This window comes from Hypanus sabinus, chromosome 7 (assembly GCF_030144855.1).
Source record: "Hypanus sabinus isolate sHypSab1 chromosome 7, sHypSab1.hap1, whole genome shotgun sequence".
Lineage (NCBI taxonomy): Eukaryota > Metazoa > Chordata > Chondrichthyes > Myliobatiformes > Dasyatidae > Hypanus > Hypanus sabinus.
Genome location: NC_082712.1, coordinates 179,779,014 through 179,793,489, shown reverse-complemented (window position 1 = coordinate 179,793,489; position 14,476 = coordinate 179,779,014). Strand labels below are relative to the sequence as shown.

At 43.2% G+C, this 14,476-nt stretch overlaps 1 protein-coding gene across 4 annotated transcripts in view; it reads right to left on the bottom strand.

Annotated features, from left to right (window-relative positions):
• Positions 1-14,476, bottom strand: part of lrrc56 (leucine rich repeat containing 56) — a 272,028-nt gene that overhangs the window by 30,993 nt on the left and 226,559 nt on the right. For all 4 annotated transcript variants that reach the window (XM_059976253.1, XM_059976254.1, XM_059976255.1 and 1 more), the window contains 5 exons: positions 10,002-10,179; positions 9,130-9,312; positions 8,713-8,777; positions 5,040-5,179; positions 4,045-4,226 (listed from right to left, as the gene is read on the bottom strand). In XM_059976253.1, the coding sequence (XP_059832236.1) occupies positions 4,045-4,226; positions 5,040-5,179; positions 8,713-8,777; positions 9,130-9,312; positions 10,002-10,179 (748 nt within the window). The remainder of the gene's footprint in view (positions 1-4,044; positions 4,227-5,039; positions 5,180-8,712; positions 8,778-9,129; positions 9,313-10,001; positions 10,180-14,476) is intronic.

Below are 14,476 nucleotides of genomic sequence, written 5' to 3'. Positions count from 1 at the left end.
TCTGGGTTGAACTCCATCTGCCACTTCTCATCCCACTTCTGCATCCTATCAATGTCTCTCTGCATTCAACAATCCTCAGCACTATCCACAACACCATCAACTTTTGAGTCATCTGCAAACTTGCCAACCCACCCTTCTACCCCCCACATCCGGGTCGTTAATAAAAATCACGAAAAGTAGAGGTGTCCTTGTGGGATACCACTAGTCACAACCCTCTAATCTGAATGTACTCCCTGCATCACCACCCTCTGCCTTCTGTAGGCAAGCCAATTCTGAATCCACCTGGCCAGACTTCACTGGATCCCATGCCTTCTGACTTTCTGAATAAGCCTACCGTGTGGTCTTTGACTAGCTGCCTTATCTCAGTACTGAGTAACAGAGCAGCCAATAAGATAAATGGTTGATAATTATCCAGTAGACTGGATTATTAATCATAGCTAGGAATTCCCGCCCTACCATGACAGCTGGGGAATTGAAACAAATCTGCCAACTAAAAGCTAGCTGTGACCATGGCAACCGTAAAGATGTAAAAACCTAACAGGTTCAGAAGCAGGATCAGGTTTATTATCACTGACATATGTTCTGAAATTTGTTGACCTGTGGCACAAGACCTCAACAGTGGAACTTGCAGAAGATGGTGACACAACACAATGGCAGCGAAGGTGGAGGAAGGCTGAGGCAGTGAAGTGTCTCCAGTCATCTTGCACTCCATAACACTGTGTGGTGGCTGCCCATGAATCAACCTCCCCATGTTAAACAAAGACACGCATAGACATTCTCCATTAGGAGGATCCACCATAACATCCCAGATTGGCCACTACAGCCTCCTGCAGACCCACCAAAACACAACCCCTTAGGAAAATATCGTACTTTTCTCGAGAAATGGTGCCACTACTATATAAAGTAGTCCAAAACCCGTTACAATAGTGTAGTGGTTAGCGCTATGCTTTTACAGCTCTGGGCATTTGGAAATCGGAGTTCAATCTGGCGCAATTCTGTAAGAAGTCTGTACATCTTCCCCATGGAATGAGTGGGTTTCCTCCCAAAGATATACTGTATAGTTAATTGGTTATTGTAACTTGTCCCGTGATCAGGTTAGGGTTAATCGGGTTTGTCAGGGGTTGCTGAGGCGCTGTTGTTTGAGGGTTCAGAGGGGCCTTCTCTGTGCTGTATCACTAAATAAAATAAAAATAAAAAGAGCAAAAATAGTGAGGTAGTATGCAATGGTGCTGCAATGTATTGCTAGCTGCTTACAAAACTTCTCAATATACTGTTCTTTTGAATTACTCCCACTGCAATCTGCAGCACGTAATTTCCCTTTAAGCAAAGTACTTTTGAACCAATGTAATGAACTCCAGATTTCACGATCTTCTGAAGCAATCAGCAGACTTAACTCTCAAGCAAACAAGTGCAGCACCTTTAAGCAGACTAAGGTTCATTGCCATGGCCGGAAGCAAGGCAGGGGTGATGGTGGGGGAAAGCACAGAGGGATGAGACACCCTTTACCCAGCATCTTGTTAGCAAATGTGCAGTTGCTGGAGAATAAGATTGAGGACCTGAGGACAAGATTGCTGTATTGAAGGGAAATGAGAAATGCTTTACAATTTCTCTACAAAGGCTCTACAATTCAACCACCAGGGGCAAGACATGTTAAAGTGCCGGGTTTAGGTCTGAGTTTAAGTTACCACTCAATGCACTTTAGTAAACTATTTAAGAACTGTTTAAAATCTATTTATTAATGCTTTTTGGGAGGGTGATTTTAGATGCATATCATATTTATACTGAGTTAAATACTGTATGTAATTAGTTTTGCTACAATAAGTGTATGGGACACTGGAAAAATGTTGAATTTCCCCTTGGGGATGAATAATCTATCTATCTATCTTTACTGAGACATGGTTTACTCCATATTTGGCAATCAGACCCAAAGGGTTCTCGATATGGTGGATGGACCGAACTTCTGATTCAGAAAAGGCAAAAGATGGGGGTGTGTGTTTCATGATAAACACTCTGTGGTGCTCCGATGTACCAGTTTGTCGTACTCATATTTCCCCAACCTGGAACACCTAATGATTAAATGCCAATCATTCCATTTACCGAGAGAATTCTCTTCCGTTATCCTGACAGCAGTTTATACGTTGCCAAAGGCCAACTGGAATCAGGCGCTTGAAACACTGCATGCTGCCTTCACCAAACAAGAAACAGGCCACGCTGATGCATTTTAAATCATAGTCAGGAACTTCAACCAGGCTCGTTTGAAGAAATCTCTGCCCAATTGCCATTAGCATATAACCTGTAGCACTAGAGGTCCCAACACACTAAAACACTACTATACTGTAATGCCTATCATTCCATGCCCGGACTGCATTTTCGTAAATCTGACCACTTGGCTGTCCTTCTCCTACCTGCACACAAGCAGCAATAAGGACAATGAAGAGGTGGTTGCGGGAGGCAGAGGAGGAACTATGAGATTGCTTTGAGTCAGTGGATTGGACAGTGTTCACAGACTCATCTTGTGCAACTGGATCACCAATTTCCTCACTTGCAGATCCCAGTCAGTTTAGATTGACAATGGCATCCCCTTCTTGATCTCCATCAGCACAGGTGCGCCACAAGGCTGTGTGCTCAGCCCCTACTCTGCTCAGTTTACACTTATGACTGTGTGGCTAAGCACAGCTCCAATGCAGTTTGCTGACAACACCACTGTTGTTGGCCGAATCAAAGCTAATGAGGAATCAGCATATAGGAGGGAAATTGAAAATCTGGCTGAGTGGTGCCACAAGAGCAAGACTAAGTGCTTCAGGAGAGGAAACTGGAGGTCCACGAGCAGGTCTTTGTTGGGACATCGAAGGAGGGTAAGCAACTTTATATTCCTCAGTGCCATCACTTCAGAGGACCTGTCCTAGGCCCAGCACATAAGTGCAAATACAAAGAAAATATGGCAGTGCCTCTACTTCCTTAGAAGTTTGCAAAGAATTAGTATGATATTTAACACTTTGACAAACCTCAATAGACATGTGGTGGAGAGCATATTGATTGGTTGCATCACAGCTTGCTATGGAAAAACCAATGCCCTTGAATGGAAAACACATGAGTGGATATGGCCCAGTTTATCACGGGTAAAACCCTCCCCACCATTGAGCACATCTGCACAAGCACTGTTGCAGGTAAGTGGTATCCATCATCAGGGACTCTCCCCCCACCACCCGCATCAGAGAGAAGGCAGATGAGCCTCAGAATCAACAACACCAGTTTCAGGAACAGCTATTAACCCTCAACCATCAGGCTCTTAAACCAAAGGGGATAACTTCACTCAGCTTCAATTCGCCCCATCATTGAACTGTTTCCGCAACCTATGAACTTTTCAAGGACTTTTCATCTCATGCTCTTGATATTTATTGCTTGCTTGCTTTTTTTGTGTTTGTTAATCCATCTATTTATTTATCTATTTATTTATTTATCTATCTATCTATCTATCTATCTATCTATCTATCTATTTATTTATTTATCTATCTATCTATTTATTTATTTATTTATTTATTTATTATCTCTTCTTTTTAGTATTTGCAGAGTTTAGTGTCTTACGCATATAGGTTGTTTGTCTGCCCTGTTGCATGCAGTCTTCCATTGATTCTATTATAGTTATTGGATTCACTGTGAATGCCTGTAGAAAAATTAATCTCTGGGTTGTATATGGTGACATATATGTTAATTGATAATAGATTTACTTTGGAATTTGTTTCATGGACTGTTCAGAAATCTGTTGTGGTGGGGAAGAAGTTGTTCCTAAGAAGCTGAGTGTGTGAAAAGATGTTTCTAAAATCAAGGTTCATTAATATCCTTCATGGATGGAAGTTTACCATGAATTGGCCAGTCTGGCTAATGTGCTTGATTCAACTACTACTGGCTGAACAAGCCATCTAGTTCAGGAGCAATTAGGATTGGTCAATATACATTAGCCATGCACCAATACCCACTTCTGTGGGGATGCAAAGATTTTAAAAAAGAACAAAACTCCTCAATTAAATCAAACATTCATCTTACTTGGGGGTGAAGGATGGAGAGGCGATGAGTACGCAGGTTCTGGTGAAACTGGGTCACTCCATTCGTTAGAGCTGATGGTCATCATCTCCTCCTCATTGATACTGTCTTGTACAGCATTGTCATCATTGTGATGAATCTTCAACACCTGCGGTTCTTGTTCCTTAATAATAGCTTCGAGGTGCCTTTGGAAGGAGTTAGGAAATGTCAGAGAAGTTCAGCTTTTGGAATTGATTTTTGTTTGGGTAAGGTAATTTTCTTGAAATATAGTATCTTAGATGAGGCCTTTAGCCAAGGGTAAGTGTAAATGCACATTAATGTTCAGTTAGTGAGCACTGAGACCAATTGCTACATCTCTGTACTCACACACACACAGAGTTTTTACTTTATTCAGAGACACAGCACAGTAACAGCCGTTGCAACCTAACGAGTCTGTGCTACCCAATTATACCCATTTGACCAATTAACCTACTAACTGGTATGTCCTTGGAACTTGGAGGAAACCAGAGAACATGGACACAGGGAGAAACGAGAGACTCCTTACTGACAGCAGCAGAATTGAACCTAGGTCACTGGTGTTGTAATAGCCCTATGCTACTATGCTGCCATTTGGTTGAAGAAATATTAGATCAGAAGAGATAGGTTTAATTGGGGAACATGAGAATTCTGCTGGTCTCCGTCAGTTATTACAACCACAGGATCTCATACTTCAGCCCCAATTTCCTGCAACATCACAATATCCCTCGACCCCCTTAAATCCCAAAAATCTATTGCTTCGAATGAATGAGCTGTGGGTGTTCTCTACATGGATTTGAGTAAAGCATTTAACAAGGTCCCTCAGGGAAGGCTCATCCGGAAGATTAAAATACATTGGTTCCATACTGAATTAGCTATTTGGATTTAGAAGCTACTTCATCAAGGACAGCTTTCCCTCCAGCTATTTGTTGGCCTGCGTAACTGACGATCAGGTGTGCCTGCAGACACTGGGACAAACCTACCTGTGATGTTCTGCTCTCCAGGCCCTTAGCTCTGCAAAAATATCTTCTCGTGTCCTGCTGTCGATTTCCAGAGAATCATATGTGTGTTCTGGTGAGTGGGTAAAATGACTGAACCAATTGCTTGTCCCAGTACAAGATGACTGTAAATGGAGAGGAAGGAATATTAATGGGAATTTCAACATTCATTGGCAATTGGAGCAGCACAGGAACAGGCCTTTTTGCCCACAAAGTCTATGCAGAATTTGATGCCAAATTCAACTATATCTCTTCTGTCTGAATGTTGTCCATATCCCTCCATTCCTGAATATATATGTGTCTCACTAACAGCCTCTTAAACACCTTTATATCATCACTCCAGCAGTGTGTTCCAAGCACCCACCACTTCCTGTGTGAAAAAAACCTGCCCCACGCATTTCTCCCTCTCACCTTAAATGTATGTCCTCTAGTATTTGACATTTCTATATTGGGAAAAAGAATCTAATCTGATCAGGTCATGCCTTACAAGCCTGATTGAATTTTTTGAGGATGTGTCTAAACATGTTGATGAAGGAAGAGCAGTAGATGTAGTGTATATGGATTTCAGCAAGGCATTTGGTGAGGTACCCCATGCAAGGCTTATTGAGAAAGTAAGGAGGCATGGGATCCCAGGGGACATTGCTTTGTGGATCCAGAACTGACTTGCCCACAGAAGGCATAGAGTGGTTGTAGATGGGTCATATTCTGTATGGAGGTCAGTGACCAATAGTGTGCCTCAGGGATCTGTTCTGGGACTCCTCTTCGTGATGTTTATAAATGGCCTTGATGAGGAAGAAGAGGGATGGCTTTGACAATTTGCTGATGACACAAAGGTTAGGGATGTTGTGGATAGTGTGGAGGCCTGTCAGAGGTTACAGCAGGAAATTGATAGGATGCAAAACTGGGCTGAGAAATGGCAGATGGGGTTCAACCCAGATAAGTGATAGATAGATAGATATCTGATGGATAGGGGAATCAAGGGATATGGGGACAAGGCAGGGACTGGGTATTGATAGTGAATGATCAGCCATGATCTCAGAATGGCGGTGCAGACTCGAGGGGCCGAATGGTCTACTTCTGCACCTATTGTCTATTATCTAAGTGTGAGTGTTTCATTTCGGTAGGTCAAATATGATGGCAGAATATAGTACTAATGGTAAGACTCTTGGCAGTGTGGAGGATCAGAGGGATCTTGGGGTCCAAGTCCATAGGACACTCAAAGCTGCTGCGCAGGTTGACTGTGTGTGCATTGGCAATACAGTGCATTGGCCTTCATCAACTGTGGGACTGAGTTTAAGAGCTGAGAGGTAATGTTACAGCTGTATAGGACCCTAGTCAGAACCCACTTGGAGTACTGTGTTCAGTTCTGGTTACCTCACTGCAGGAAGGTGTGGAAACTACAGAAAGGGTGCAGAGGAGATTTACAAGGATGTTGTCTGGATTGGGGAGCATGCCTTATGAGAATAGATTGAGTGAACTTGGTCTTTTCTCCTTGGAGTGGCAGAGGATGAGAGGTGACCTGATAGAGGTGATAGAGGTCTATGTTATCCTAATCACTAACCTCATCCTAGCCTCTCATAATATTATAAACGTCTGGATCAACATTTCAACATTTATGATCATAAGATTAGGCCATTTGGCCCATTGAGTTCATTGCACTATTTCATCATTTTTCCTCTCAGGCCCAATCTCCTGCCTTTTCCCCATATCCCCTCATGCCCTGACCAGTCAAGAATCTATCAACCTCTGCCTTAAATATACTTATAGACAGCCTCCACAGCTGCCTGTGGCAATGAATTCCACAGATTCACCACTTGTTAGCTCAAGAAATTCCTCCTTATCTTTGTTCTAAAAAGGATGTCCCTCTATTCTGAGGCTGTGTCCTCTGGTCTTACACTCTCCCACTATAGGAAACATCCTCTCCACATCCACTCTATCAAGGCCTTTTACCATTTGATAGGTTTCAATGAGGTCACCTCTCATTCTTCTGAATTCTAGTGAATACAGGCCCAGAGTCATCAAATGCTTTTCATATGACAAGCTGTTCAAAACTTTTCTCACAATACTCCAAGTGAGCCCTCACCATTGTTTTATAAAGTCTCAACATTACATCCCTGCTTTTATATTCCAGTCCTCTTGAAATGAATGCTAACATTGCATTTGCCTTCCTCACCACAGACTCGACCAGCAAATTAACCTTCAGGGAATCCTGCACAAGTCTCTTTGCAACTCAGTTTTTTGTATTTTCTCTCCATTTAGAAAATAGTCAACCCTTTCATTTCTTTTACCAAAGTGCATGACTTGACACTGTATTTCATCTGCCTCTTCTTTGTCCATTCTCCTAATCTGTCTGTCCTTCTGTAGCCTCTCTACTTCCTCAAAACTACCTGCCCCTCCATTTATCTTCATATTGTCTGCAAACTTTGCAACAAAGCCATCAATTCCAACATTCAAATCATTGAAATAAAATGTAAAAAGAATTAATCCAACACAGACCTCTGTGGAACACTACTAGACACCAACAGCAACTAGAAAAGGCTCCCTTTATTCCCAGTCTTTGCCTCCTGCCAATCAGACAATGCTCTATCCACGCTACTATCTTTCCTTTAATACCATGGGCTTTTAACTTGTTAAGCAGCCTCATTATGGCATCTTGTCAAAGGCCTTCTGAAAATCAAAGTACACAACATCCACCAATTCTCTTTTGTCTATCCTGCGTTGCTTATTACTTCTTCAAAGAATTCCAACAGATTTCTCAGGCAAGTTTTTCCTTGAGGAAACCATGCTGACTACGGCCTATTTTATCATACGACTCCAAGTACCCCGAGACCACATCCATGTTGACTCCAACATCTTCCCAACCAGTCAAGTCAGACAAACTGGCTGATAATTTCCATTCTTCTGCCTTGCTCCCTTCTTAAAGAGTTTGCAATTTTCAGTCTTCTGGAACCATTCCAGAATCTAGTGATTCTTGAAAGATTATTACTACTTCACACACTTCATGGCTCCTGTCACCTGGAACTTCCACCATACTGTTAGCATCTTCCACTGTGAAGACTGATGCAAAATACTTATTTAGTTAGTCCTCAATTTCTTTGTCCCCCCCATTATTACCTCTGCAGCTTCATTTTCCAGCCATCCGATATCCACTCTCAACTGTCTTTCACACTTTACGTATCCATAGAAACTTTTGGTAGCCTCTTTAATATTACTGGCTAACTTACTTTTGTATTCCATCTTTGCCTCCTTAATGACTGTTTTAGTTGCCTTCTGGTGGTATTTGAAAGCTTCCCACTAATCTTTGCTCTATCATATGCCTTCTCTTTGGCTTTTATGTTGGCTTTGACTTCTCTTGTTAGCCATGGCTGTGTCATCTTTCCTTTAGAATACTTCTTCAACTTTGGGATGTATATATATTGTGCCTTCTGAGTTATGTACTTAAAATTATTGTGTTTTTTTATTATTGTGTTCTTTATCTTATTGTGAGTTGCTTTGTGCTGCATCAGATTGGGAGTGCTTGTGCACTGGAAATGATATTAAACAACCTTGAATCAGATGTAGCATCTGTTGAAGGATTTAACTCTATTTCTTCACTACCTTGGGTACAGCATCACTTCATCTCAAACTTAATTCAATTAACAGTGAATAAAAACCTTACACCTTGTTTCTTCTTTCTTGCACGGAGAGCTGTGACAGGATTTCCACAAAAGATGCTTCCCGTACCTGGGTACAGAAATGAGACATCACTATTCCCCCAGGCCATAAGACTACTGAACTCCCTGCCACCACCCAGGTCTCATCACGTATGAAGTGACAGTAGCTTATACTGTTTACTTTCTAACGTATCATAAATAGACTTTATTATTTGTGGTAATATTACTTTATGTGTTATGTGTGTGAATTATATGTCATGTGTTGTGCACCTTGGTCCAGAAGACCATTTGGGGTAAACTAGGCTGAATGTCAATAAATGAAGTTGAACTTGAGTTGAAAACATGAAATATCACTGCATAGAAAGGTTACATCACCAGTACTTCAGAAATGGTGAAATACAGAATGAACTGGAACACTGTACCGTGTGTTAGGTCACTGGCACCATCTTGAAGCCAGTTGTCAGCAGCTCCTATCCTGTAGGTGCCAGTGGGTAACAGTGTGGAGACTCTCCCAGCACTGTAGGGTCTCTGGCAGGTCGACTGTCTCGTAGATGAAGAGGTTTGATGCTGCCAAGAAGCTGATCTCCCTGGGCCAACAACAGCATCTGCATGCATTCAAAACAATTGTTTTAGAAGATGGAACAGTACAGGCCCTTCAGCCAATGATGTCGAGCCAACTCTTTAACCTACACTAAGATCAATCTAACCTTCCCTTCCACAAATCTGTCCATCTTCCTATCATCCATGTGCTTATCTATAATGTACTTGCCTCTATCACCACCCCTGGCAAGATGTTCCATGCACCCAATACTTCTAACACCCCCTAATACTTTTATTGAATCACCTTAAACTTATGCCCCCTTGTATTAGCCACTTCTACCCTGGGAAAATATCTGTCCACTCTATCTATGCCTCTTATCTTGTACACCTCTAACAAGTCATCTCTTATCGTCCTTCACTCCAAAGAGAAAAGCCATGAATCACTCAACCTATCTTCATAAGATATTTTTCTTTGTAATTTTGCCAGATGATTAGTGTTTTGTTTCTTATGGTATTCCTAATAAATATATTAAATAAAATGTGTTACATTTGGAGGGTTTAAGTTAAAGGCTGGGAGTTATTTCATTTTGGTTGAACTAGTCCCTGGTAATTTACTGATCCATTTCAATATTTGCCACAGATATTAGCAGCACAAGTAAGTGTTTAACAAGTTATGAGAGATGATTCTGCCTTTTCTGTTAATGAGCACATTTCACGGGCAAGTGTGGTGCTTTTCAGGAGTTTTTCAACAGACCTAGGTTTCCAAGGTCCTTGGCCGAGATTCCATCCTTAATTGCTTCCTTCACAATCAGCCAGTCCTCACTGGCGGTATGGTTAAACCGAGTACAGTTCTCACTCACAGGAATATCGTCCAAATACTTCAAGTGTGGAATTAGCTTTCTGACTACCTTCCTGTAGTTAGCATTTGAATCCTGAGGTCACAGAAAAGAACAAAATTGCAATTACTTTCAGAGTGATTTCTGAATATCAGCAACACCCCTTGAAATGTTAATGTGGAGTGGAATTCTCCCTTCCAACCACATTGTGGCAGCAGATTCACCACAATCACTGCCACAGCACAACACCACTCTCTCAAGAGCAGTTAGGAATGGCAATAAATACTGGCTTACCTGGAACTCCCACATCCCATTAATAAATTAATAATCTGCAGTGTTCTCCATAAGCGTAATCTGACATCCCTACTCGTAAACTCAATGCTTTGGACTCAAATAATAAAAGCAAGTACGCTATACTTAGAATGTGTACAGGAGTGAGATGGGTCAGCTGGTTGAGTGGTGTTGCAACAATAATCTTGCAGTCAACGTCATTAACACTAGGGAACTGATTGTGGACTTCAGGAAGGGGAAGTTTACAGAATACACACCAGTTCCTACCAAGGGGGTCAGTGGTGGAAAGGGTGAACAGTTTCAAGTTCCTGGATGTTAACATCTCTGTAGATCCATCCAGGGCCCAACATATTAATGCAATTGCCAAAAAGACAGTGGCTATATTTCATTAGGAGTTTGAGGAGATTTGGTATGTCATCAAAGATTCCAGCAAATTTTTACAGATGTAAGATGGAGAGCATTCTGAATAGTTGCATCATTGTCTGGTATGGAGAGGCCACTGCACAGGATAGGAAAAAGCTGCAGAGGACTGTACACTCAGCCAGCTCTGTCATGGGTACAGAGCCTCTCCATCATTGAGGACATCTTCAAAAGGTGGTGCCTCAAAAAAGTGTCATCCATTTTGAAGGACCCCACCATCCCAGACATGTCCTTTTCTCATTAACTACCAACAGAGAAGAGGTACAGGAGCCTGAAGTCACACGTATAATATTTTAGGAACAGCAACTTCTTCTCTTGCCATCAGATAGCTGAACGCTCTATGAAACGATAAGAACCAGCTTGCTATATTTTTGCTCTCTTTTAACATATTTGTTACAATTTATTGTATATTTTATATATTGCACTGTACTGTTTTTACAAAAGAACAAATTTCACAACATATGTGAGAGATATTGAACTGGATTCAAGTTCAAAGGCAACACGAGTGAATCTGCAGATACTGGAAATAAATAAAAAACTCAAAATGCTGGCAGAACTCAGCAGGCCAGACAGCATCTATGGGAGGAGGTAGTGACGACGTTTCGGGCTGAAACCCTTCATCAGGAGTGAAGTAACGTGGGATGGTCGAGGGGGGAATAAGAAGTGGGGGGGAGGGATGAAGTAGAGAGCTGGGAAGTGATAGGCTGGAGGGAAATGGGCTAGGGAGAAGGTGGAGAATTATGGGAAATAAAAGAGAAAGAAAGGTAGGGCTGGGGGAGAGATTATAGTGAGGGGGGAAAAGAGAGAGAAAGAGAATCAGACTAAAATAATAGACAGGGATGGGGTAAGGGTGGGGGGCAGGGGTATCAATGGAGGTCAGTGAGTTGGATGCTCATGCCAGCAGGAAGGAGGCTACCTAGGTGGGAGATAAGGTATTGCTTCATCGACCTGCGTGTGGCATTCTGGGAATCCTCCGCCTCCGCCGCATCTGCTCTCAGGATGAGGCCTTTCATTCTAGGAAAAAAATGCTATCCCTTTCTCTCAATTTCTCTGCCTCTGCCACATCTGCTCTCAGGATGAGGCCTTTCATTCTAGGACAAAGGAGATGTCTTCCTTTTTTAAAGAAAGGGGCTTCCCTTCGTCCACTATCAACTCTGCCCTCCATCGCGTCTCCCGTATTTCACGCACCTCTGCCCTCACCACATCCCCCCGCCAGCCCACTAGGGATAGAGTCCCCCTGGTCCTCACCTATCACCCTACCAGTCTACAGATCCAACGTATAATCCTCCGTAACTTCCGCCCCCTCCTACATGATCCCACCACCAACCACATCTTCCCCTCCCCCCCACTCTCAGCTTTCCGCAGGGATCGCTCCCTATGCGACTCCTTTGTCCATTCATTCCCCCCCCCCATCCCTCCCCAGGGACCTCCCTCCGGGCACTCATCCGTGCAAACGGAAGAAGTGCTACACCTGCCCCCACACTTCTTCCCTCACCACTATCCCAGGCCCCAGACAGTCCTTTTGGGTGAGACACCACTTCACCTGCAAGTCAACTGGGGTGATAAACTGTATCCGGTGCTCCCGATGTGGCCATTTATACATTAGGGAGACCCGCCACAGACTGGGAGACCGTTTCGCTAAACACCGGCGCTCGGTCCTCCAGCAGTGGCGGGATCTCCCTGTGGCCACACACTTCAATTCCACAGACCACTCCCACTCCGACATGTCTGTCCATGGCCTCCTCTACCGTCAAAATGAGGCCACACGCAGTTCGATGGAGCAATACCTTATCTCCCGCCTAGGTAGCCTCCTTCCTGCCGGCATGAACATCCAACTCAGTGACCTCCGTTGATACCCCTGCCCCCCACCCTTACCCCCATCTCTATCTATTATTTTAGTCTGATTCTCTTTCTCTCTCTTCCCCCCCACTATAATCTCTCCCCCCAGCCCTATCTTTCTTTCTCTTTTATTTCCCATAATTCTCCACCTTCCCCCTAGCCCATTTCCCTCCAGCCTATCACTTCCCAGCTCTCTACTTTATCCCTCCCCCCACTTCTTATCCCCCCTCAACCATCCCATGTTACTTCACTCCTGATGAAGGGTTTTGACCCGAAACGTCATTATTACCTCCTCCCATTAGATGCTGTCTGGCCTGCTGAGTTCTGCCAGCATTTTGTGTTTTTTATTTGGATTCAAGTTCAAGTTTAATTGTCATTCATTCATTCATTCATACACATGAATACAGCCAAACAAAACAGCATTACTCTGAGGCCAAGGTGCAAAACGCAGTACCAACAGTTACACACAGCACAAGGCACAAATAAGATAACAGTAAAATACAGTCACACACAAAAAATCTATAGTCCAAGTCCCTGAATCATGAATGTTAAATCAGACTCCAGTTGAACACAATATACGTAGCTTGTCTTCTGCCAAGCGAAATCTGTGGGGCAGCACTGACTCCAGCTGCAGCACACTGCCTCTGGTACTCTGGTGGAGAGTCTGACTCTGACTCTGACACTTCCACACCACCCCCCCCCACCATGCTGATTCTGATTCTGATTCTGATATAATAGAGGAGAGGATGAGGAATTGGTGGAATGCAGGGAACACCACCTATACTATGGGGAGTGAAGTTCTGTGGAGAGACACTCATTCTCCAATCAGTAACACCATCTCCTTCCTGTCTGGAACAGTCTTCCCCATTCTGAAAATGAAACCAATTCAGTCAAAGGCCAAAAATCAGAAACTAGCCTTCCATCAGCATCAGCTGTTGTGATTGTGATCAAAGTCACCAGAGAGACACCAAAGCTGGTGATATAGGTGTCCTTAATCATCATCACAAACAGGTATTCTTCTGGAGATACCCAGTAGAGTCCCACAAACTTAACAACATCATGTTGTTATACGCAAACACGAGGAAATCTGCAGATGCTGGAAATTCAAGCAACACACACAAAATGCTGGTGGAATGCAGCAGGCCAGGCAGCATCTATAGGGAGAAGCACTGTTGACATTTCGGGACGAGACCCTTCATCAGGTCTAACTGAAAGAGAAGATAGTAAGAAATTTGAAAGTGGGAGGGAGGGGGAAATCCGAAATGATACGAGAAGACAGGAGGGAGTGGGGCAAAGCTAAGAGCTGGAAAGGTGATTGGCAAAAGGGATGCAGAACTGAAGAAGGGAAAGGACCATGGGACGGGAGACCTAGGGAGAAAGAAAGGGGGAGAGGAGCACCAGAGGGAAATGGAGAACAGGCAAAGAGTGATGGGCAGAGAGAGAGAAAAAAAGGGAGGAAGGGAAAATAAATAAATCAGGGATGGGGTAAGAAGGGGAGGAGGGGCATTAACAGAAGTTAGAGAAATCAATGTTCATGCCACTAGGTTGGAGGCTACCCAGACAGAATATAAGGTGTTACATATAATCATATAACAATTACAGCACAGAAACAGGTCTGTGCCGAATGCTTACTCTCACCTAGTCCCACCTACCTACACTCTGCCCATAACCCTCCATTCCTTTCCTGTCCATATACCTATCCAATTTTTTTTTTGTTGTTGTTCCTCCAACCTGAGTGTGGCTTCATCTTGACAGTAGAGGAGGCCATGGATAGACATATCAGAATGGGAATGGGATGTGGAATTAAAATGTATGGCCACTGGGAGATCCTGCTTTCTCTGGC